This window comes from Heterodontus francisci, chromosome 1, assembly GCF_036365525.1.
Source record: "Heterodontus francisci isolate sHetFra1 chromosome 1, sHetFra1.hap1, whole genome shotgun sequence".
NCBI lineage: Eukaryota > Metazoa > Chordata > Chondrichthyes > Heterodontiformes > Heterodontidae > Heterodontus > Heterodontus francisci.
Genome location: NC_090371.1, coordinates 275,274,388 through 275,299,054, shown reverse-complemented (window position 1 = coordinate 275,299,054; position 24,667 = coordinate 275,274,388). Strand labels below are relative to the sequence as shown.

Genomic DNA, 24,667 nt, shown 5'->3' with positions numbered 1-24,667 from the left:
CTGTGGATCAATCGGACTAGATTAAAAATGCAACTTATTGTGTCATCAGGTAGTAGAGAATTCTTGTAGTTCAGTTGAAAACAGAATTTGGAACAAACAGGTGCAAAGTAAGTAGGAGGCTCCAGTATAAAGCAACTGAACAAATGGTAATTCATTCTTTTGTTCATTTTTGTCCCCTTCCATTTTGTAAGTGATTTTTTCCTCTTTTAACTTGCCTTGACTCCCAGGGCAGGATTTTCCCTGTGGGCTTCAGGAGCCCACTGTCAGGCTGTAATGGGGGTCAGGAGCCTGTAGTCCCCTCTGATTTTCCCCAAATTGGCCAATTAACGGTCAGAGGGCGGGCTCACTGACCAATTAAGGATTGTAGGTGGGCTCCTGAAGCTGGAGGGCCAATGGCAGGTAAGTAAGGGAGAGGGAACCCCAAAATGAAGGTGCCCTCTCATCAACTTTTTAAAATCGAAAATAAAAAAGGGCCTTAGCAACTGGGCCACGATTGTTGGGGATGGGGGTAACCCCTCCACAGGGCAGCCTGAGGCTGCAGCTGAACCCAGGCAGGCAGGGAGGGCCTCTAAGCCTGACTGGAGTGCTAGCTACATCCTGTCCCCACTCCCCCCCGCCCCCCAGGTCTGCTACCGGGAGGCCAGCTCCTGGCAGCTGCCCTGCTCCCCTCTGACTGCAGGGACCCGCTGGCCAGCTGGAAAATCTCAGTCAGTCTCTGATAATCGGCCTCAATAGGTCTTTAAGGGCCTCGATTGGCTACCTGCCGCTCGTGGGTGGGTAGCCCTGCTGCACCCCTTCCGCCCCTACCCCCGCTCCGCCTCTAAGAAAATAGCCCAGGGGCAGGATGAACTCGGGGAACTGGCACTTCAACCAGTGGCATGAAATTCCTCCCGTCTCCATACCCACCCCCGTCTGGGCCTAAAAATTAAACCCCCAGTCTCTGACAGGGTGAAGGCACGTCACCGATCTGCAGGCCTCTGTCAATTCTGCTCTTGACATGGTTGCTCAGATCTGCCTTCACACTCCAGGTCTCTCTTCCTTCTGGGGTAGTAATCAGCTCCTGCATGCAGTTCACCTCGACACCTCGACTGAGATGAGGAGCAGGTAGGTGGAAGGACTATGCTGCCCCTCTGCAGGGCATTATCGCAAGGCACATCTGCCATGTCAAGTGCAGGCATCTGTCTTAAATAAAGCCTGGCTTTCCACTAACCCAAGGTTCGACTTCTTGTCCATTGAGTTCTGATGTTCTGGCTCCAAGTCTGCATCTTGGTAGAGTGCTGTTCCTCCTTCTATTTCATGCCAGTTTCCTGACAGAAATGAGCCAAATGCTAGTCTATTTCAGGCAACAATTATGTTAACAGGGAGTAATAGGCCAGGGAATGAATTCCAAAGTGTTTATGAAATTTCTTGGAATTTATGAGGACCACGCTGTGGGTGGGGGGATGGGAGATAGGAGGTGGTGGGGGCAGGGGAGATTGCTGGTGGGGTTGTCTGATGTTATAATTTACATCACTGTATGCCCTGATCAGCCACAGTAGCAGCTACTGTGGCAATGGTGAATCTATCCCTAAACAAAACCGTTATGAGGCTGTCTCTGTCTGATGACATATTCCTTCACATTTTTAGACACTTTTCAGTGAGTGCTTTTTATTTGTTTATCATGGTACGTAATGGAACACCTCATCATTTTAGGGACACAGCAATCCCAGGAAAAAATACAAAGCAAAGCTCTCTGCCTAAACAATGGGGAAGCTTTTTTCTCTAGGGAAATTGTAAATGTGTTCATAAAAATAAAAAAAATCCCCCCCTTGTGTCTTGATCTCCACTTTAGAACAGCAGCACCAATGTCATAGTGCGGACTTTCTATCTGTAAGTGAGATGGACCATGTGGTGCTTGTTAGTGTTGTATTACAGGCAGTTTTAGGCTGTGTACTGAATTTAGATAGAGGCTATCACCACGCACAGAAGGAGGGGTTTCCCTGTGATTATTATCGCCAATCAGCAGCCAGTTTGCTAACTGATCATGTCACAGAGTTTCTCAAACTTTTCTAAATGCAATAACCTTTTTAACCCTTCTGATGCCATAAGGAACTTTACCCACCAATTAAAATGGAAAATTTGAGTCATCAGGATAAGAAGATAGTTAACAGGAGAACTTAATGAAGTTCGGTCAAGACAATGAGGTAGATCTTGACTTTATGCAATAAAGTAAAACAAGCAATAGCGAATGTGCCGATCTATTGAAGTCAACATAAATAAAAATTGGGTGAGATATCTATCTATTGTTTTTCACTATCACACAATGTTGAGATCTACCCCAATCAGTGCCATTTACTCCTTCTAATTGATTGAACTTCATCTCCCCTATAACCCAGATTACGAAAGCTTTCATCAACTCAATTACGTTTACATCCCAGTTGACATTCCAAGAATTACTCACATGCTTTATATTCATGTCACTCGTGATGTGCTCATTCCTGGTCTGACTAGGCCTAAGCCCATCCTTGAACCAGCACGCTCCTGGGTGCATCTCAGCAAGCTGTACAAAGACTTCACAATTGCAAAGTAAAACACAATCCAAAATCTACACACTGGATCATTCTATAGGTGGGTCCTGAGAGACCGTCACAAGTCCTTCTCACTATTTATACACCACGTAAAGGAGCACTAGCTTTCCTTCATAAACTTGAGATCTGAGTTGCTGTGGTGTTAGTTTCTTGATTTGTATATGTACTTTTACACTTCTCTATTTTTAACGAGAGGAAAGATCTTGCACTTTCAAAGCACATCATCCTGATTTGGAAATATATCGCTGTTCCTTCACTGATGCTGGGTCAAAATCCTGGAACTCCCTCCCAAATAGCACTGAGGGTGTACCAACACCACCATTACCTTCTCAAGGCAAATTAGGGTTGACCAATAAATGCCGGCCTTGCCAGCGATGCCCACATCCCATGAATGAATAAAAAAAATGCACAGAAAGAAACAGGATCATAGGTTTATAACGACTGAATAGGCCAAATTCCGTTCTCATCACTTGAGATTTTTACCAGTGTTGTGCAGGTTGAATTCCACAATTCTTTCCATTTTTCTCCAAAATACGTAAATCATTGGCCTTGATCATCCCGAACTGGTCATTCAGACTTCTGAAGGAGCAGCCACCAATATATCAGAGTGCACCCTGTCTGTCTTCCCAGTCTCATATTTCAATTTAGACCGAAGGGATCTTTTAGCATGTTTGCACTACTGTGCAGGAACAGACGACAGGAACAACAGCATCAATTAGAATGAGAGTCAGTGAATTTTGAATCTCACCCAATCTGCCCAGATTATATGTAAGATTCAGGTAATGTGAGGTGTTGACATTCATCTTACTGCTTAAAACCTGGCTTGCAGCTGGCCCAGGTCATCGGTGTGATATAACTTTACATCTCATTCGCCTGGCATTCACCAAAGATAACTCAGGCTTCGACAGCATGTGGTGTGATTCTAAAAGGGAAGGTGTCTCACATGGCTGTTTGGATATAGTAACATCACAAAGAGGATTGGTAAAGGTTCCTCTCCCATTGCTGTGGCATGCCAAGTATTTTCCTGTCACCACTAATCTTCATTACTACTAATGGAATCTTGGCAGTGACTGCATTCTGCACATGGAATATTTTAACACTAAAATCAGTGGCACAAATAGAAATGGAGTTGTGTAGGTGGCTCAGCTCGAGGTGTTTGCCAAGGATAGATTCATTTTTGTAAAGAGGCAGCATCCAATTACTGGCTTTACATCAATATTATTCTTAATTCTTTGAATCCCCTACAGGGAGGGGAATGAAGAATTGATACTTTCTCTGCTGAAGTGAAGTGCAGTTCATTTCTTTTTTTTTAATCCTCTTCCCTTCAGAAGCTAGTTATGCCTTTTCCAATTCAGGGACTTTGATCAATACCACATTCGGTCTTTATGTGACAGCCTCAATGGCACTCTCACCTCTGAGTCAGAAGGTTGTGGGTTTAAACCTCACTCCATAGAGCTTGAACAGGTCATCTTTAGGTGTGAATCTGGACTGAGCTAGTCCCTGGCAGATTTCATGCTCCTTGTTCTGAGCAGAGCTTGTTCCTGTTCTCACTTACTGCCGATAGAGATTGTTGGGTAGTGATTGGGAGTGGGGACACTGATATATCTGCTTCCTTATCTAGGGTGCTCAAGCCAGTGGTATTATCTCTCTTCTTGCCATGGCTGGAAGCAGTGCAGACTAGGGATTGAACCTGGGGTCTATAGGTCAGTTACTTGTGAACAAACCCCCTGACAGAGGTGAAGGCCCAGCATGAACAAGATCAAAAGGCGAGGAGCAAACAATAATTTTTTCTTAAAAAGAAAATCAAAAAACTATAAATGCTAGACACCTGACTTAAAAACAGAAAACGTTGGAAACGTTTGGCATGTCAGTCAGTCTCTGTGAAACAGATATGGACCCTTAGTCAGAACTGGGAAAAAAATTATTTGAAACAAAACAGAAAAAAGCAAAGGGGAAGATACACACACACATATACACACACGTACATCCACATACACACACACCTACATGCATACGCACACATATATCCACACGTACATGAACACAAACACATGCACATACATATACCAACATACATATGCACACTCACATACATGCACGCACACACATCAGGAGAAGTAGAGTGACCTGTAAAGTGCATAAATAGAAAACAGCAGAAGGTTAAATAATCGGCGTGACATTAGCAGGGGACAATAGGAGGCATGTGAGAGCAATCAAAGACATTTATGAGCTACAATGTGTGAATAGCTGAGGAGGGGAGGGATGAGGCAGATAGAAATGGAAGCAGGAAAAACTGTCAAAGCTGAGGAGTTTCCAATGGTCCAGGGGCCTGGGAGAAAGGTAGGTGGAACTGTTCTCCTATATGAAAACAAACTTCAACCTGTCCCACCCAGTGTATTTTTTAAAGATTTAGACACTCATCATTGATGGAGAAATGATATCACAGAACGTATTACAGCAAATAGCAATCTAACAGGGGCTTGCCAAAAGTAAAGGAATGTTTTGAAGATCTGTGTTTTTCAGCCTAGCCTGCTTGGGACAGTGAAAGGAACAAGTGTGAGTAGAACAGTGCAAAGTGCTTTGTTCTGCCTCCCCCTCGCCGGTCTCGTATAGGACTATGTGAATGTGATTAGTCTTAAGTTGCATCTAACAGCTCTCTATTCATTTTGCAGTCCCACGCCAGCCTGGGGGGAACGGGGCTTTATTTGACCTTCTTGACATTGAAAAGGGGATTACCGCAGAAGAAAATGATGCAAGGGACGACCAAGGTAAATAGTCCAATCCTCTCTCTCATTCTGTGTTTGGACCTGGCAGGGCTCTAACTATGTGAAATAAAAGCCCACTGACCAGCTGGCGAAAAGGTGGAGGGGTTTTATCACAATGGGTTCAAAGTAAACCTTGTGGGGGCCTCATTCCAGCTGTGAATTGAGTGAAACCCTTGACTTTTGGCACTGATGGGCAGCAATTAATTTTACAGGTAAATCTACTTTTTTGGTGCCAAAGTTTAATAAAGAATGTTAACTTTATTAATACTGTCTGTCTGTGCTATAGCTGCTTTCAGAATGGTGAAAAGTTTCTCCTGTTTCTGTCTTCCTTCAATCTCATTAATGCCATTCATTCTAACAGCTGACTTCTGACAGTGAGAGAGAGAAAGTTCCTGGCACTCTAACTCTCACACTCTGGGCTGGATTTTACCAGCCTTTTGGGGACAGGCTGGGAAGCAGGAAGACTGGCAAAATGGCTCAGGAAGGCAGCGGGTGGTGTGCCCATTGTCTTCTGCCACCATGCCATTTTGCAAGCGACGGGATAGGTTGCCCAACTGGAGACCAATTGAGCCACTTAAGTGGCCAATTAAGGACCTCTTCCTGCCTCGACTGCTCAGTTGCAGGGGGGCCCTCCGCCACGTTGGGATACCATCAAGCGAAACCTGGTGGCCTCCCAGCGGGTTCCAAGTGGGGGGCTTCCTTTCCAGAGACTCTTTGTCCCTTGGAGGAGCCTCCTGGTGGCAATGATTGCCCCCACAGCAACAACGCAGCATGCCCTCCGTGATCTCTGCTCACCCACTTGCTGGAGCCTGCCTGACTGGCCCTGGCACCCTCAAATCCCATTTAGCTGACTGTGAGGGTGCATGACCATTGAGGCGCCCTCATCCTGCAGGTGCAACTCCAGCAGTGGCCACCGGTAGTGGTGGCGTTGCTGAGCTGCCAGCCCTTTGATTGGTTGGCGGTTCTTGCGGGCGGGCTTCTGTCCTTAATAGGGATGGCAGCCCCAGCAGCAGCCACTTAATTGGCTGCCGCTGACAAAATGCAACTGCAGCTCCTGCTGCCCACAGAAGCGAGCAGCGGGCCACTCCCCACTTTCAGCCCCAGCAGCATGATCCCTTCCGCCTAAATAAAATTCTGGTCTGTGTCTCACTAAGTTCCTGGAACTATCACTCTCTCAGTATGTTCCTGGTACTGTCTCTCACTCTTTCTCACTGAATTACTGACACTGTGGATAGAATCTTATCAGCACCATGGAGGGGGCTTTGGAGACGTGGGGTGGAGGGTGGGGGGGGGGTTGGGGCGGCAAGGACATTTGGAATACCACCTGTCAGATTGACTTCCTGACGTGTTCCTGTCTCCAGGAGATCTTCCCGGAGACGGGCTCCCTGTTGCAGCTGCTGCTTGCCAGGTACTGGTGTTTTTCCAATCAAGGTTTTAAAAGGGTAACCAGCTTCTATTTTTGAATGCCGCTGGAATCTTGTGAGTGGCACATGGACACCCCTCCTCCCCCACACCCCCCCCACAGCACCCCACTCCCCCCCCCCCCACCCCCGCAGCTGGTGAGAGATGGCGGCCTCACAGTGGGAAGTCAGAGCCTGGTCACTTTTGAGGCTGTTGAAGAGCTCACCGGCAGCAAGTGCCAGGGTTGCTCTCTGCCCATATCACAGCTTTGCCATTGAGTGAAGAAGTCGTGGAGATAGATGTCTCCACTGGTCATATGCATTGAACTTTGCATTCGCTCTATAGATGCTAATGGCGGCTGCGGTGCCTCGTGCTCCTTCGGTCTGGCCCCCAGCAGCTCTCTCACTGGTCTTACAATGGGGGCTGCTGTCCTCAATTGGAGTGGGCCGCAATGTGCTGAACGCGGAACTTGTCCGCCTTCCCTAATTGGACGGCAAATGCGGATGCGGCCTGTTAATTGGCCGCTCCTGGAAGACACCTCTGACCCGAGCGGTGTCGGGACTGGAAAATGGTCCAGCCCTGAAAATTTTTAAAGACGATAAGATTCCACCTTGTAACTCAAAAGAGAATTAGATAAGTACTTGAAAAGGAGGAATTTGCAGGGTTATGGGCAAAAAACAGGGGAGTGGGACTAATTAGACTCTTTCAAAGAGCCGGCACAGACATGATGGGCTGAATGGCCTCCTTCTGTGCTGTAAGATTGTTTGATTGTAAGAACATGTAGCCAGTTAAAGGGAAGAGTGATAAAGGGAAAATATTGCTCGGGTACATCCCCATAGAGACTCTGTCCTATAGAATTCCAAAACATTGAGGGAATTATAACTTGAAATAACTGGCTACAAATGCTGGAACTAATGTTTATTTTACCATTTTAGTTTCAACTTAAAGAATGTATTAAAAATTTTCCATTCGATTGAATGCAACGGAACTCAAATTCACAATACATCTTAATGGCAGAGAAATGCTGTAAAACGTGGGGTAGAACTTAGTTTTGTTAGGATTCTGTCCTGTTTTTTTCATAATTACTCTTTTCCGTCAGGAGGACGGGTGTGAGGTGGATACTCTGCCTGACAACCCCTCATGTCAGGTGGGAGTGTCTGGGAAGTTCCCTGGCTGTCCTGGAAATTCTGCTTAATATGCCCTTATAAGTCTGTGAGGCCCACAGCCAAGGCCTCAGGCCTGTACCAGGTGAATGTCATCAATCCCAAAGGAATCCATTACCTAAAATGGCTCCTTTAGCAACTGAGAACGCTTTCAGGCCAGTAGGATCTTTGAGGACCTCGAGCAGTGCAGCTTTGGCGCACTCAGCCTCAAGTGGGCGGAGTGGAGTGCGGGGGGAGCTGAAGCAACCCTGCAGGTGCCAGAGGCCTCGCAACACCCTACCTGCCGCATGCAAATGAGCTGATACCCCAATCAGGCCTGCATCTTCACCCATGAGCGAATGGGGATCCCACTCTGCCACACTTGTGCAGGCGAAGGGCAAGCCCCGAAATTTCAGACCTACAGCAAGCCTACTGTCAGACCCATCAATGAGTCATCAGTCCTTCCTTAGCTGTAGTAAACGACTGTTTTTTGTGGTTTGTTGGCAGACATTTTGGTGAACAGCTGCAACTTTGACTATGGAATGTGTGGGTGGACTCAGGAGAAAGAATCAGGACTTCACTGGGAGCGAGTTCCTGTCCCATCAGGTAATCAAAATGATTGAACTTCTTAAACCAATTATTGTGCACACACTATCAGTCGTTAGATCAAATCATTCCAACAACAACTTGCATTTACTTGGCACCTTTATTGTAGAAAATAGCCCCAAAGTTCTTCACCTGAGCGTAATCAGACAAAAATTGACACCGAACCAAACAAAGCAGGAGATATTATGTGGGGCGACTGAAAGCATGTTCAAACAGGTAGATTTTGAGGAAGGTCTTGAAGGAGGATGGAGAGGTGGAGGGATGCAGGGAGGGAATTCCAGAGCTTAGGATCTGGAAAGCTGAAGGCACAGCCACTAGTGGTGGTTTGAATGCTTTTGTGATGCGTAGGAGGCCAAAGTTGGAGGCGGGCAGATATCGCGGAGGGTTTCAGGGCTGGAGGTTACAGAGAGAGGGAGATGCGAGGCTATGGAGGGTTTCAAACACAGGGATGAGAATTTTACAATGGAGGCTATCACCATGCAGTATTATTTGAGCTCGATGAGAAGACATCAAATGACTGGAAAAAGGAAAAAAATGGACAGTGAAGTTTTTCACAGGGGGCCCTCAGCAGGAGATGATGCTCACGGGTGCTGGAAAACTCCAAGTGCCACGTTCCTCGGGCTGACTCCTAGCTCTCAGACTGTATTTAGAGGGAAATCATATGGGTGACCTCCAAACAACCTGGACTTCCCTTAAGCAAAAGGTTTATCAGTTTGTCATTGTGAAACTCCTGTTTCTGTTGCCTGTGCTGACGGGATCTTCAGAGTTGGCTCACAGAATGCAAGAAAAAAGTGAAACTAAATGGGCATTATGAAGACCCCTTTTTCTCCTGCCAATTTGAATATTGAAAGGATGCTGTTTAAAACAAAAAGCTGCTGTTCTTCCCTGGTCTGGTCTATATGCGACTCCAGTCCCACACATTAACTTGGTTGACACTTCACTGCCCGCTGCAAGCCGGTCAGTTGTATAACAGCGACGGGGCAATAAATGCCGGCCCACTCTCGGACTTTGGCACATAATCTGGGCCGACATGCCAGTGAAGTACTGAGGGATGGCTACGCTGTCGGAGGTGCTGTCTTTCGTGTGAGATGTTAAATTGAGGCCCTATTTGCCCTTTAAATTGATGTAAAAGATCCCATAGCACTCATTCAAACAAGCGCAGGGGAGTTCTCCCCGGTGTCCTAGCCAGCATTTATCCCTCCAGTGTCATCACTAAAACAGTACATCTAAAGGCTGACATGCATCCTTACATTACAACAGTGACTACACTTCAAAAGTACTTTATTGGATGTTCGGTGCTTTGGAATATCCTAAACTCATGAAAGGTGCTTATATCAATGCAAGACAGTCCTTCCCACCTCCCTTCCACTCCCTCTTTTTTTAACTGTAGCTGTTGTGCTGAAATGATTCTAGCTTAAGGTTGACACTTGGATTCTGTGTTACAACAGTGGGCTGTTAGAATATCCTTGACAGAACTGCAGTGGAGGGAAGCGATTAGTTAAACAGGTATGCAGAACCAATTAAACTGAGACAGCAGGAGGCCAATGAGGGCGCACACTGAGGGCAGTGAGATGCAAGAACAAATCAAGATGATTGACACCCTGTCCAGCTTCTGAGTTTCCAGCTCATAGCCACTCCTCAACATGACATAGACTGTAACAGATGGGAACCAGGAAAAGGTCAACACTCCCCGATTGTAAAGTATTGTTTGGATAATAACCTCAGTCGTTCCTAGATACACCTGTGCGCTCACAGTAGCATAGTTAACACGAGAACAATTCAGTATTGACTTAAGGAGCCATGTTTTCCAATTGATTATATTAACAACTGTTGCACAGAGATTTCAACAGAGATATCCTTTGACTTGATTGCCTTTGTAGTTGACAGATCAACTCTAAACACAACAGTAAATGCAGAAGTTCCCTTTCTATTTGCTCATTGAGGTGAGGGATGTTCTGGATTTCCTTTTGTACACTTTAGTGAGATCAGTGAGCCCTCCCAGGTGATGTGTTATACAGCTCCAAACTCCAATCTGCACTGTGGCAACGCTGGGTTTGAGGAAGTGATCCTCTCCAGAACTGTTCCTTCTAGAAATCAAAAAGAAGAAATGAATAAATAAATGAATAAATTTATATAGTGCCTTTCATGGTGCCTGGAAGTTCCAAAGTGCTTTACAGCCAGTAAAGTATTTTTGAAGTATTTTACGGTCATAACTGGGGGAAATGCAGCAGCCAATTTGCTGCAGCCAGCTCCAATAAACAGCAATGAAATACATGGACCAGATCATCTATTTTAGGTATTGATTGAGGGATAATTGTTGGGCAGAACACGGGGGGTGACTCGCCTGCTCGTCTGCAAATAGTGCTGCTGGACCTTTTACATTCACCTGACAGGGGGCCTTGGTTTAATGTTACATAAAAATTCTTTTCTTTCTTGCTACCTAACCTTTGTAACTTTTTTTGATGTCTTTATCTAAGTGATGAGGGCTGATGACATCATCAGTTAGCGCTTGAGTCTGACACTGTGATTGGGCGATTCAAATGAGACATCCTGACAGGATTACTAATTTAATCAGACTGCCTGTTTGTGATAATTCATTCAAATGATTGCATTTCTGGGTACAATTAGTCAGGAACACAAGCTAAGTTGTTCGGATATTTTGAATTTGGAGGAGAAATTCTATGCAGCCAGGTTAAGCTGCTACAATATACAAGTTTGGACCCTTTAAGCCTTTTGTCATTACTTTCTCAATATCTTTCCCCAACAACCTCATCACATCCCATAACTTTATTGATTCCTTTGCTTCTTTAAGTGAAGAAATCTACAATGAGTTGAGAACACTAAGGAGACATGCTTCTTTTATACAAATAGCACAAGTTCTGGTTAAATTAATTCTGGGCACCACACTTTAGGAAGGGTGTGAAGGCTTCAGGGAGGGTGCAGAAAAGATTTATGAGAATAGTTCCAGGGATGAGGGGCTTCAGCTAGGTGGATAGATTGGAGAAGCTGGGATTGTTTTCCTTAGAGAAGAGAAGGTTGAGAAGAGATTTGATGAAAGTGTTCAAAATCATGACGGGTCTGGACTGAGTAGAAAGAGAGAAATTGTTCCCATTGGTGGAGGGGTTGAGAACCAGAGGACACCAATTTAAGGTGATTGGCAAAAGAACCAATTGTGACATGAGGAAAAACTTTTTTCTGCAGTGAGCAATTAGGATCTGGAATGGACTGCCTGAGAGTGTGTTGGAGGCAGATTCAATCGGGGCTTTCAAAAGGAAATTGGATAAGTAACTGAAGAGAAAAAAATTGCAGGGCTACTGGGAAAGGGCGGGAGAGTGGGACTATAAGAGTTGCTCTTGCAGAGGGACAGCATGCACATGATGGTCTGAATGGCCTCCTTCTGTTCTGTAACCATTTTATGATCACACCAGTCAGTGGGTATGGTGTTGTAGTAGTTATATACAGAGGCCGGGCCATTTGAGAATTCAAATTCTGTTTAAAAGACATCCAGAAATTAAAAGTTGGTATCATTAAAAGTGACCATGAAACCATCAAATCTTGACTTAACAACCCAATTGGTACAATAATGTCATTTTAAAAGAAAAAACTTACATTTATCTAGCATTTTTCAAAATCCCAGGACCTCCTAATGCAATTCATAGCCAAAGAAATACCTTTAAAATTGTCGTCACAATGTAGGGAACCCAGCAGCCAATTTGCACACAGCAAGATCCCACAAACAGCAATGAAATCAATGATGTAGGAAAAAGGAAGAAAACGTGCCATCCTTCCCTGAACTGGCCTATATCGGACTCCAGTCCCACATCAACATGGTTGACTCTTAACTGCCCTCGGTGGTGGCCTAGCAAGTCACTCAGTTGCATGAAACTGCTATTGCTGCAATTGAAGAACACTCACCTTCTCAAGGCAGTGAGGGATGGGCGATAAATGCCAACCTTTCCAGAAAAGTCCATATTCCAAGAATGAAAAATAAAATAATACCTGAGACAAGCTTGGAAGCCCAGGAAAAGATCAGTGAAAGGCTAGAATTGATCCTGAATGTTTCCAGTGGGACTGATTTATCCTACTCCTTAACCCTCATCAAAGTGAAGAAAAGTGAGAAATTTTCTCCAAATGTAACTTATATGAGATTACAATTGGATTGTGTGCAGCTTGTTTTTAAATGAACTATTGTAAAATGAACTCGATAGTGTGTTTGATTAAGGGCTCTCATGTCAGCCATGGATCAGTTGGTAGACTTTTGCCTCTTCGTCGGGAAAGTTCTGGGTTCAGGCCCCACTCCAGGACTTGAGCACAAAAATCAAGCCTGACACTGCAGTGCAGTACTGAGGGAGTGCTGCGCTGATGGAGGTTTAGTTTAGTTTAGTTTAGGGATGCAGCACTGAAACAGGCCCTTCGGCCCACCGAGTCTGTGCCAACCATCAACCACCCATTTATACTAATCCTACACTAATCCCATATTCCTACCACATCCCCACCTGTCCCTATATTTCCCTACCACCTGCCTATACTAGGGGCAATTTATAATGGCCAATTAACCTATCAACCTGCAAGTCTTTGGCATGTGGGAGGAAACCGGAGCACCCGGAGGAAACCCACGCAGACACAGGGAGAACTTGCAAACTCCACACAGGCAGTACCCAGAATTGAACCCGGGTCGCTGGAACTGTGAGGCTGCGGTGCTAACCACTGCGCCGCCCCTGTGAGGTTTTGTCTTTCAGATGGGACATTATACCGAGGGCCTATCTGTGCTCTCAGGCGGATGTAAAAGATCCCATGGCACTATTTTGAAGAAGAGCAGGGGAGTTATCTCCAGTGTCCAGGCCAATATTTATCCTTCAATCGACTTCACAGAGACAGATTATCTGGTCATTATCACATTGCTGTTTGTGGGAACTTGCTGTGCACAAATTGGCTGCTGCGTTTCCTACATTATAACAGTGACTACACTTCAAAATGTACCTTGTTGGGTGGAAAGCACTTTGAGATGCTCGGTGGTCATGAAAGATGGCATATAATTGCAAGTCTCTTTTTTTCTTTACAAAAGAGAAGGCTTGGGGGGAGACCTGATGGAGGTCTTCAAATTATGAAGAGGTTTAATAGGGTAGACATAAAGAAGATAATTCCACTTTGGGACAATACAAAACTAGAGGTCCTTACTATTAAATATTACCAATAAATTCAATAAGGAATTCAGGGGAAACAACCCAGGAAATGATTATAATGTGGAACTCACTACAAATACAACAACTTATATTTATATAGCACGTTTAACAGAAGCGTTATAAAACAAAATATGACACCGAGTCACAGAAGGAGATATTAGCTCAGGTGACCAAAAGCTTTGTCAAAGTGGTAGGTTTTAAGGAGAATCTTGAAGGAGGAAAGTGAGGTGAGAGAGGTGTAGGGAGGGCATTCCAGAGCTTGGGGCCTAAGCAACTGAAAGTACGGCCACCAATGGTGGAACAATTAAAATTTGGGATGCTCAAGATGCCAGATATCTTGGAGGGTTGTGGGACTGGAGGAGATTACAGAGATAGGAAGGGGCGAGGCCATGGAGGGATTTGAAAAGAAGGGTAAGAATTTTAAAATCAAGACGTTACTTAACCGGGAGCCAATGTAGGTCAGTGAGCACAGCGGTGATAGGTGAACAAGATATGGTGCGAGCTAGGACACGGACAGCAGAATGTTGGATGACCTCAAGTTTACGGAAGATAAAATGTGGGAGACCAGCCAGGAGTGCATTGAAAAATTCACGTCAAGAGGTAATGAAGGCCTGAATAAGGGTTTCAGCAGCAGATAAGCGAAGGCGGGGCAAAGTTGAGCAATGTTTCGGAGGTGGAAATAGGTGGTCTTACTGATGGCACGAATATGAGGTCAGAAGCTCATTGGGATCAAATATGACACCAAGTATGCAGACTCGGACAGTTGCTGGGAAGAGGGATGGAGTTGATAGTGAGGGAACAGAATTTGGAGCAGGGACCAAAAACAATGGCTTCAGTCTTCCCAAAATTGAATTGGGGGAAATATCTGACATCCAGTACTGAATGAGCATATAAGCAGTCTGATAGTTTAGTAACAGTGGAGGAGTTGAGAGAAGTGGTGATGAGGTAGAGCTGGGTGTCATCATCGTGCAGGTGAAAACTAACGCCGTGCTTTCGGATGATGTCACCGATGAGCGGCATGTAGATAAGAAATGGGAAGGGGAAAGGATAGATCCTTGGGGGACACCAGAGGTAGCAGTGTGGCAGCGGGAAGAGAAACCATTGCAAGTGATACTCTGAATATGATTAGATAAGAATGGAACCTGGCAAGAGCATTCGCACCGAGCTGTAAAAGAGTGGAGAGGCATTAGAGAAGACTAAACCAGTCTGTTCACAAACTTGCTGTCATATTTGACGCCGAGATGAGCTTCTGACCACATATTTGCAGCATCGCTAAGACTGCTTATTTTGACCTCCATAACATCGCCAGACTTTGCCCGACCGACCTCGTGCTCAATTGCATCAAAAGCTGCTGTTCGAGAAGGACGAGGAGGGATAATTTACCTTTGTCACAGTCACACAGGATGCCATTTGTGACTTTGATAAAAGCTGTTTTGGTTAGGCGGAAACCTGATTGGATGGATTCAAATATGGTGTTCTGGGAAAGATGAACACGGATTTGGGAGGTGACAACATATTCAAGGACATTGGAGAGGAAAGGGAGGTTGGCGATGGGACGGTCGTTGGAAAGGATGGTGGGATGAAGCAGTAGTTTTATGAGGAGAAAGATGATGATGACAGATTTAAAGGAGAGAGGAACAACACCTGAAGAGAGAGAACCGCTAACAATATTGGGTAACACGGGGACCAGGAGGGGAAGTTGGGTGATCAGCAGTTTAGTGGGAATAGGGTCGAGGGAGCAGGAGGTGGATCTCATGGACAAGCTGAGATTGGAGTGGGCATGTGTGTCGATAGGGGAGAAACAAGAGAAAAATACGAGTTCAGGGCTAAGGCCAGGGCAGGGAAGAGCATTATAGGAAGTTTGGCCTGGTGGGCTAGGGGAAGAGAGGAACATGGCAAAGGTAGCTGCTAGGATGATCTCGATTTTAGTGACATGGTAGTCCATGAGCTCCTTGCACTTGTTGGAGGTGAGGGTGGACGAGACAGGGGACAGGGAACAGGGGTTTTAGAAGATAGTTTGTAGTAGAGAAACAAAGGAGGGGGTTACTTTGCATTCCAGGCTGATCCTGAAATATTGAGTTGTTTTAGCAGGACCTGATAGTACTTTATGTGGTCCAGCCAGATCTGACAGTGGATGGTTGAACTAGTTGCCCGCCATATCCTTTCCAGTTTGTATCCCTTGGACTTAAAGAAATGGAGATGAGGACCGTACCACGGGAACAGCCAGGGTGAGAGAGAGTAATGGTTTATTACCACGTAGAGTAGTTGTGATGAATCACTGAGATGCGTTTAAGGGGAAGCTAGAGAAGTACATGAGGGAGAAAGGAATAGAATGTTATACTGAGAGGATTAAATGAATTAAGGTGGAAGAAGGCGCGCGTGGAGCATGTACATTGGCGAAAGCCCGTTGGGTGAACGGCCTGATTCTGTGCTGTAACTTCTATGCAATTACACTTAAATGAAAACAGTCATTGCTCCCTAGAAAGCTGCATATTTTGTGCCACTAGATTCCAAATTTGAACCCTGTGTTCTGTTCTGGAATGCTCTGATGCTGTGCAGGCCCACTGCCATCATTAATGATCAACAAACATAGGCGTGGTGACCCCTGGCAACAATTATCTTGTTAACCAAAGATGTTTAGTGCCAGAATCACATAAGGAACTTACAGCACATCAAGAACACACATTCCATTGCTGACTAGCTGTTGTCAATAAGCGATGCGGAATTGGTGATTATTGTATCAGACTTAGAATCTTAGATAATCCAGCACTGAAGGAGGCCATTTGGCCCATTGTGCCTGTACTGGCTCTTTGAAAGAGCTATTCAATACTTCCCACTCTCCTGCTGTTTCCCCATAGCACTGAAAATTTTATTTTGTCAGGTTCCCTTTTGAAATATGCTTCCACCACCTTTGAAGAAGCACATTCCAAATCATAACAACTGGCTGCGTAAATAAAATTCTCCTCATCTCCGCCCTAGCTCTTTTTGCCAATTATTATGACGACTATACTTCAAAAATACGTAATTGGCCATAGTGCACTTTGGGGGCATCCTGAGGGCATGAAAGGCGCTATATAAATGCAAGTTATTTTCCTTTTGTTTCTTGTACCCTAAATCTGTGCCGTCTGATTACTGGCCAAGACTTGTGGATTTTTCAAAGTTGGAAGCAGCTCCTTATTGCTAGCACCTATTCCCAATGGTGTATGCTGTTCATGCTTTGAAAATCCAATGCGACCACCTCCATCTTCTCCTTCGGCAAGGACTGATCAGCCACTGAGGCTGTTCTATTCAGGGATGTTTGAAATGGACCAATAAGACAGTGCCATCCAACCAATACCATCACTGCAGGTAACTCCCCCCAGAGGACAGCAGCATGAATAAAACATACTCATGGATGATCTATTTCAATTCGAAGAAGCTCAGAAGGGGGAACTACTTTACCATTTTGCTCTCTTCATCTATGATGCAAGTTACATCCTGCGGAGCCCACAACAAAAACAACTCGGATTTATGCAGCTCCTTGAACTTAGTAAAACATCCCAAGGTGCTTCACAGGAGCATTTTCAAACAAAATTTGACACCGAGCCACATAAGACAAATATTAGGAGAGGTGACCTAAAGCTTGGTATTAAGGAGAGTCTTAGAACACAAGAACACGAGAAGTGGGAGCAAGAGTAGACCATATGGCCCGTTGGGACTGCCCCACCATTCAATATGATCGTGGTTGATGTTAGGCTTCAATTCCACTTTCCCGCCCACTCGCCATATCCCTTGATTCCCTGAGAGATCAAAAATCTATCTGTCCCGCCTCTTAAATGTATTCAATGATGGAGCATCCACAACCCTCTGGGGTAGAAAATTCCAAAGATTCACAACCCTTTGTGTGAAGTAATTTCTCCTCATCTCAGTCCTAAATGATTGACCCTTTATCCTGAGACGGTGTCCCCGTGTTTTAGATTCCCCGACCAGTGGAAACAATCTTTCAGCCTCTACCGTATCCAGCCCCTTCAGAATCTTGTATGTTTCAATAAGATCGCCTCTCATTCTTCTAAACTCCAGAGAATATAGTCTCAATTTACTCGGTCTCTCATCATAAGACAACCCCCCCCCCCATCCTAGGTACCAATTTAGTGAACCTTTGCTGCACTGCCTCCACTGCAAGTACATCCTTTCTTAAATGTAGAGACCAAAACTGCACACACTACTTTGTGGTCTCACCAAAACCTTGTACAATTGTAGCAAGACTTCTTTGTTCCTGTACTCCAATAACCTTCCTAATTTCTTGCTGTACCTGCATGCTAACTTTTTGCATTCCTTGCACAAGCACACCTAAGTCTCTTTGAACAGCATCACTTAAAAGTTTCATACCTTTTTAAAAAAATTCTGCTTTTCTATTCTTACTCTTTTTCTATTCAAAGTGAATAGCTTCGCAATTCCCTACATTATACTCCATCTGCCGCCTTGTTGCCCACTCACTTAACCTGTCTGCAGCCTCTCTGTGTCCTTCCCACAGCTCACCTTTCCACCTAGCTTTGTATCATCAGCAAACATAGATGCATTACTATCTGTCTCTTCATCTAAGCCATCAAAGTCTTAAAGGTGAAGAGTCTGATAGAGAGACAGAGAGATTTAGGGAGGAATTCCAGAGCTTGGGGCCTAGGCAGCTGAAGACCCTGCTGGCAATGGTGGAGTAATGAAAATCGTGGAATGCACAAGACACCAGAATTAGGGAGGTACAGAGATCTCGGAGGGCTGTAGGACGATTCAGAGATAGGGAGGGGTGAGGCCATGGAGGGATTTGAAAACAAGAATGAGAATTTAAATCGAGGCATTGTTGGACCAGGAGCCAATGTAGGTCAGCGAGCACAGGGGTGATGGGCAATATTTCTGGAAGCTGCCGCATGCATGGATGCACAACAGCATGGAAGGTACTGTGCTAGGCTTGTTCTGTATTAAACACCATGCTTGGATAACTGCACAAAAAAAATTTAAAGGTACCACACAATTGAGAAATTGGCCATGTACAACAAAATTTTGCAGGAACGTTGATGATTGGACTTGGTTTGAACTAAGATATGGACAGCATTGGATGAGCTAAAGTTTACAGGGGGTGCAAGTTGGGAGTCTAGAGGTAACAAAGACAATGAATGTACTAGAAGGCACCATATGGTCCCTCTCAAGGGCCACCCAGGTATGTACAAGGCCAAGAAACAGAGGCAGGCAATTATAATGACCCCCTGAAGATCCCATACATCCTTGGCCTGTGGATGTATTGGCCAGGGCCATGAGTTCCATTCAGGCAGTGTGTCCATTCAGTTGGTAACATTCTTCACTCGAGTCAGAAGGTTGTGAAGTAAGCACAAGAGCTAGGCTGACACACCCAGCACAGTATTGAGGGAGCGCTGCACATTCGAAGGTCTTGTCTTATGAATGAGTTGTTAAACCGTGGTCCCGTCTGTCCTCTCAGGTGGAGGTAAAAGACGCTATGGCACTATTTGAAGAAGAGCAGGGACGTTTTGCCAGGTCCTGGCCAATATTTATCCCTCGACAACGGGGTTAAAACAGATGATCTGGTCATTAACATATTGCTATTTATGGGACCTTGCTGTGTGTAATTTGCTTACATTGCAACAGTAACCACTGGCTATAAAGTGCTTTGGGACATCCAGAAAGGCACTATATAAATGCAAGTTCTTTCTAGAGTGTGATCAAATTTTGGGTTGCAATGTCCACTCACCCATCCTTACACCTCTTCCATTGTAACTCTGACTCCTTGTAGGCACCGAGTTCAATTAACTCTACTGGTTGTATTTTTAGGTCGCGGTTGGTATCTGACTCTTCTTGGTTCTAACAACAAATGGAGGGAAGTGGCCCATCTTGTCTTTGCGCTGGGACGGACATCACATCCCGGAAACCTTTGTCTTACCTTCAGGCACAAACTGTCTGGAGACTCTCTCGGGAAGATCCAGGTGTTTGTGAAGAGAAACGGCATCTATGAGCATGTCCTGTGGGAGAGGAACAGAGGGCATGGCTGGAGGACCAGTCGGTTCACGCTGAAAGGACCAGGCCTCGAGAATGTGAGCATTGTTAGATTTAAACAGAACATGGATTTAAAAACTATGGACTGGCCGTTCTAACAGGTGCACCATGAACAGTAGTTGCACACAGGGTTCAGAAATTCCTCAGGGGGCTCTCAGATGGCACAAATACCTCAGAGCGCCAGCTATATCCGCCCTGGCTCCAAGGCAGGGAGACCGTTTCTCAAATTTAGGGGTTGGGGGTCATTTGCATAGCTGGGGTGGGAAATGCGTATCGACTGCCTTGAGCCACCAGCTGGAGTGCCAGATTGATTGTCAATACAATGGCGGGCAGTGGGGGCTGAAAGCATTCTTCCCTTCCATTCTTCTGCTACCAGTGGAGTAAGCCGGCCTCTTCAAGAAGATAATCAATCCCCTCAGGAATTGATTACTTTTGCCACCTAATGGTTCAAGGCTTCTTAAGGCCCTTAGTGCAAATTCAGGCAGCTTTCAGTTGTGCTAATTTTCATGGACAATGTAAAGAGCGGATTTCCTAGGAGAGCTTGTGAACTCATCACTCCCTCTGGACATGCCCCCTTTACGTGAGGGGATGGTCGGGTTGGGTGGGGCAGGAAAAAGATCCAGCCACACTCCCATTAGAATTTAAAGGGCCACAGAAAATGCGGTGAAATTCCCAGCATAACTGGGCTCTGTCCCAAACCCCTAGCACCAGAGCTCTTCAAGCGCCAGGAACCTCTGTGTCAAGTTGACTTGTGGAAGACAATCAGACCTAATCACGGAGCACATTGCTTTCATTAATCAAGGTTAAACATTGATGTCTAACACCCCATTTATTTTACAGAATTGCCACTATTCAGCAGTCCCTACACAATATACAATAGCAGGGAAACGATGCAAAATCTAAGATTTGCACAGTTTTGTTGAGTGGGTTTAAGGGCGTTCACAGTCTGCCTGCGATCAGAACCAAAATGCCACACCCAGTTTAAGTATTGCAGGCAGCAGCAGTTTGCATTTGTCACTGCCGACACTCAACAGTTGCCGGGGAAACCCTCTCCAAGGGGCGTCACTGTGCCTTTAATGGTTGTGGCACACCTTATTTACCATGCAGGGTCTCATCTGCAAAAGCATAGGGAGGCAACCCTATAAAGTCAGTACACGCAATGCAAGTTTACAAAGGACGAATGTACAGAGGGGAAGGAAAAACAAAGCCTTTCCCAGTCCCACTCTAAGACTTGAGCTGGTGGACACTTCATTCCAGTATGGAACAAGCTATCACTGTTGAATATATCATCATTCGTAACAACAACAATGTGCGTTTATATAGCACATTTAACAAAGTAAAACATCCTAAGGTGCTTCACAGGAGCATTATCAGATATAATTTGACCTGAGCTGCATAAGGAGATATTAGGTGATAAAAAGCTTAGTCAAACAGGTAGGTTTTAAGGAGAGTCTTAAAGGAGGAGAGAGAGGTAGAGAGCAGGAGATGTTTATTCGCAGGAGCGAATTTCGGCTCTTAGGACCGAGACAATTGAAGGTACGGCCACCAATGGTTTGCCAAAGGAAATAGGGATGCACAGGAGGCCAGAATTGGAGGAATGCTGAGTTGCTGGAATGTTATAGGCCTGGAGGAGGTTATGGAGATAGGAAGGAGCAAGGCCATGGAAGGATTTGAACAGAAGGATGAGAATTTAAATCGAGGCCCCATCTGCCCTCTCAGGTGGGTATAAAAGACCCCATGGTACAATTCAAAGAAGAGTAGGCTAGTTCTTATGATGTCCTGACCAACATCTCAACCAACGCCACCACACAGTTAAGGGGCATGGGGAAAAGGCAGGATAATGAGTTAGGCCGCAGATCAGCCATGATCTCATTGAATGGCGGAACAGGCTCAAGGTGCTAAATAGCCTACTCCTGTTCCTATAAGTTTAAAAAAAAATCTAATTGATGGTTCTGGGATCTTGTTGTGCAGTGGTTAGCTGCAACATATTCATCCACAACAACAATGACTAAGTTCAAAAGTACTTCATTGGCGGTGAAGTGTTTAGGATGCCGAGAGGCCATGAGAATTGCTATACAAAGTTATTTTTTTAAAAGAAATAAATGAAATAAACAGACAAAATCAGAGGGAGATGTACTGGGATGAAGTGTTGAACAAAGTTGAATCTGGATGGTTGCACGGAGCCAGGCCACAGATCTTATAGATTGGCAGATTTCCAGTTAGCACAAGTCCGTAGTCTTTGTTCACTTATCAAAAAAGCCATAGGAAATATCACACGATTAGAGTGCATGTTTCTGAGAAAACATTCCAGTACAAATTTGATAAATCTCTTTGTTTCCTTATCTTGATTTTAACTCAATGCAGTCTGCTGAAACATCAAAGCTGCCTGTTCCTGCAGCAAATTGACGGTGCAAAAATTGGTTCCTTAGCTGATTTTACTGGAAGTACGTTATCTCTGACATGCTGTTCCACCTAATGCCTGTGCTATTTCTAAGTAACCCTTCGCTCCATGTTATTCATATATTTACCTGTTCCATTTTGAATCAGCTCTACATATGTCAGGTCAGGTGTTCAAACTAGTTACCGTAATAACAGTAGATGGTGCTGCCTGTGACTGGTCAATGCTGAGTGCTAGGAGGTGGTCAAGTAACCTGGTCACCTCCAGAAAGTGCCAATGGCTTTGGACAGACAAGCACCTGGGGGCGGGGAGCGAGTCCACCATGGAGGAAATGCCATTCAAAGGCAGATGTGCTAAGCATTGATTTAACCAACACCGTCCGCGCACTGTAAACCATGACCCAGCCATCATATACAATAACAACTTACATTATGTCTAGCCTTTAACAAAGGAAAATAGCCCAAGGTGCTTCACAAGAAAGGTAACAGATAAAATTTGAGCCAGATAAACAGATATTAAGACAGGTGACCAAAAGCCTGGTCAAACAGGTAGGTTTTCAGGAGCATCTTAAAAGAAGCGAGCGGTGGGGAGGGAATTCTAGTGCTTAGGCCCAGACAGCTGAAGGCATGGCCGTCAATAGTGGGTGAAAGAAATCGGGGATACACAACTGGCTAGAATTGGAGAAACACATTCCTCGGAGGTTGGTCAGGCTGGAGTCAATGTGAACAGTTCCAAACATAACACCGGGGCTCAGGTTCCTTCCTTAAATTGGAGGAAAGTGACAGGAGCCCACTGAGAATGTCAGATTATGCCACATTTGTTGAGATGTTGACAATTCTTTGCTTGTTCAGATTAACAGTGTGTTGTAATCAAGAAACCATGTAATCAAATTAGCAAATTGGCATCAGAGACAGTAGATTAGGAACTCAATATGGATGAGTAAGTAACACCCATTATGGGACAAGGGTCTTCTTTTTTTATTTGCTCATGGGATGTGGGCGTACTGGCTAGGCCAGCATTTATTGCTCATCCATAGTTACCCTTGAACTGAGTGGCCAGTTCAGAGAGCATTTAAGAATCAACCACATTGCTGTGGGTCTGGAGTCACATGTCGTCTTTCCCCAAAGGACATTTGTGAACCAGATGGGTTTTTTACAACAATTGACAATGGTTGCATGGCCACTATTAGATTAGCTTTTAATTACATATTTATTAATTGAATTCAAAATTTCACCATCTGCTATGGTAGGATTTGAACCCATGTCCTCAGAGCATTTGCCTGGGCTTCTGGTTACTAGTCCAGTGACATTACCACTACCTCCCCTATTCATGTTTGATTCCCATTCCATGCTAAGGTGGTGATGGGGAGGAGCTAGCTGGGCTACAGTTGACCTCCGAGACCTTAGGGGAGAGAGGGACAATTAGTCAGGATTTCCTCTCTTGATTGTGATGCAGTGACTCCTGCTGGAAAATAGTATGGGTGTTGGATAGGAGGCTCAACTGGGAACCTTCCTACAACCTGACACTTGGACGGAGGAGAGGTATTCCCAACAACAAAAACAACTTGCATTTATACAGCATCTTTAACATAGTAAACCATCCGAAGGTGCTTCATGGGAGCGTTACCAATGATGTTTCAGGAGGGAATTCAATTGGGGCAGATATATGGGAGAAATGGTGGGAACATGTGGCAGCAATGCCGATGGTTGACTTCCTGCCTCTACTGGAACTTCCAGAGCCCACACCTTCCCCAATGGAGATGACACAGAGCCCAGAGGATGCCCCTTCTTTCTGTCTGTATTATCGCTGTAGCCTAGGACAACCATGGGGCAATGACAGGGGGCTCCAAAAAAGGAGTAGTCACTCCCCTGAGGCCTTGCAGTGGCCTCCTCTCCCTCCATTTGTTCCCAGTGATTTACCTGTTGACAGTTTGGTCTTCGCTGAGGCCTTCAGTGGCTCTTGGTTTCCAATCTACTGCCACTTTAAGGTCCCTCGCTGGATCTTCTGATGCTGAAGCAATGTCCCCTCTTAATGATGGGAATCCAACGTTGTATCCCAGGAAAATGGGGTTGGGGCTGGGACAGATAAGGTGGAGAATACGAAAGTCCCGCCCCGCCAGAACTCTGTTCTGTAGAGAATGTCTCCCTTTTTGTCTTGGCTGACCTGCCAGTTCGGTGAGATACCTGAAGATTGCAATTCCTGTTGGGATCTACTCTAGTATGAACCAGCATTGGAGGAAAGGCTCTTCATATCTTCTTAAGGAAACTGCACAATTCAGCACTCAAGGAGTTAATAGTGCTCAGCCTTCAGCAGTTCATAATTTTTTTTTGATGAGAAATATTCTTTTAAGAGAGAATACACCTAGGAAGGTTGGGCGCATGCCTTTGGAGATATAAGTGAGACAAAACCCAATTCAAATGGTGAGGCAAAGCTAATCTCAAGTGCATAGTTTTGCAGATTAGTTTCAAAGTGAATGTGCAGCTGTGGGGAATGCGGGCCGCATAAACTGCTTTAGCAGAAAATACAAGGGCTCAGTGAGTTTCACTGAACTAGTTTCACACCAGTC

At 45.1% G+C, this 24,667-nt stretch overlaps 1 protein-coding gene across 3 annotated transcripts in view; it reads left to right on the top strand.

Moving 5' to 3' along the window:
* The window catches only part of npnta (nephronectin a), a 103,610-nt gene that overhangs the window by 77,541 nt on the left and 1,402 nt on the right, over positions 1 to 24,667 (top strand). For all 3 annotated transcript variants that reach the window (XM_068045752.1, XM_068045735.1, XM_068045742.1), the window contains 3 exons: positions 5,240 to 5,335; positions 8,383 to 8,481; positions 19,482 to 19,741. In XM_068045752.1, the coding sequence (XP_067901853.1) occupies positions 5,240 to 5,335; positions 8,383 to 8,481; positions 19,482 to 19,741 (455 nt within the window). The remainder of the gene's footprint in view (positions 1 to 5,239; positions 5,336 to 8,382; positions 8,482 to 19,481; positions 19,742 to 24,667) is intronic.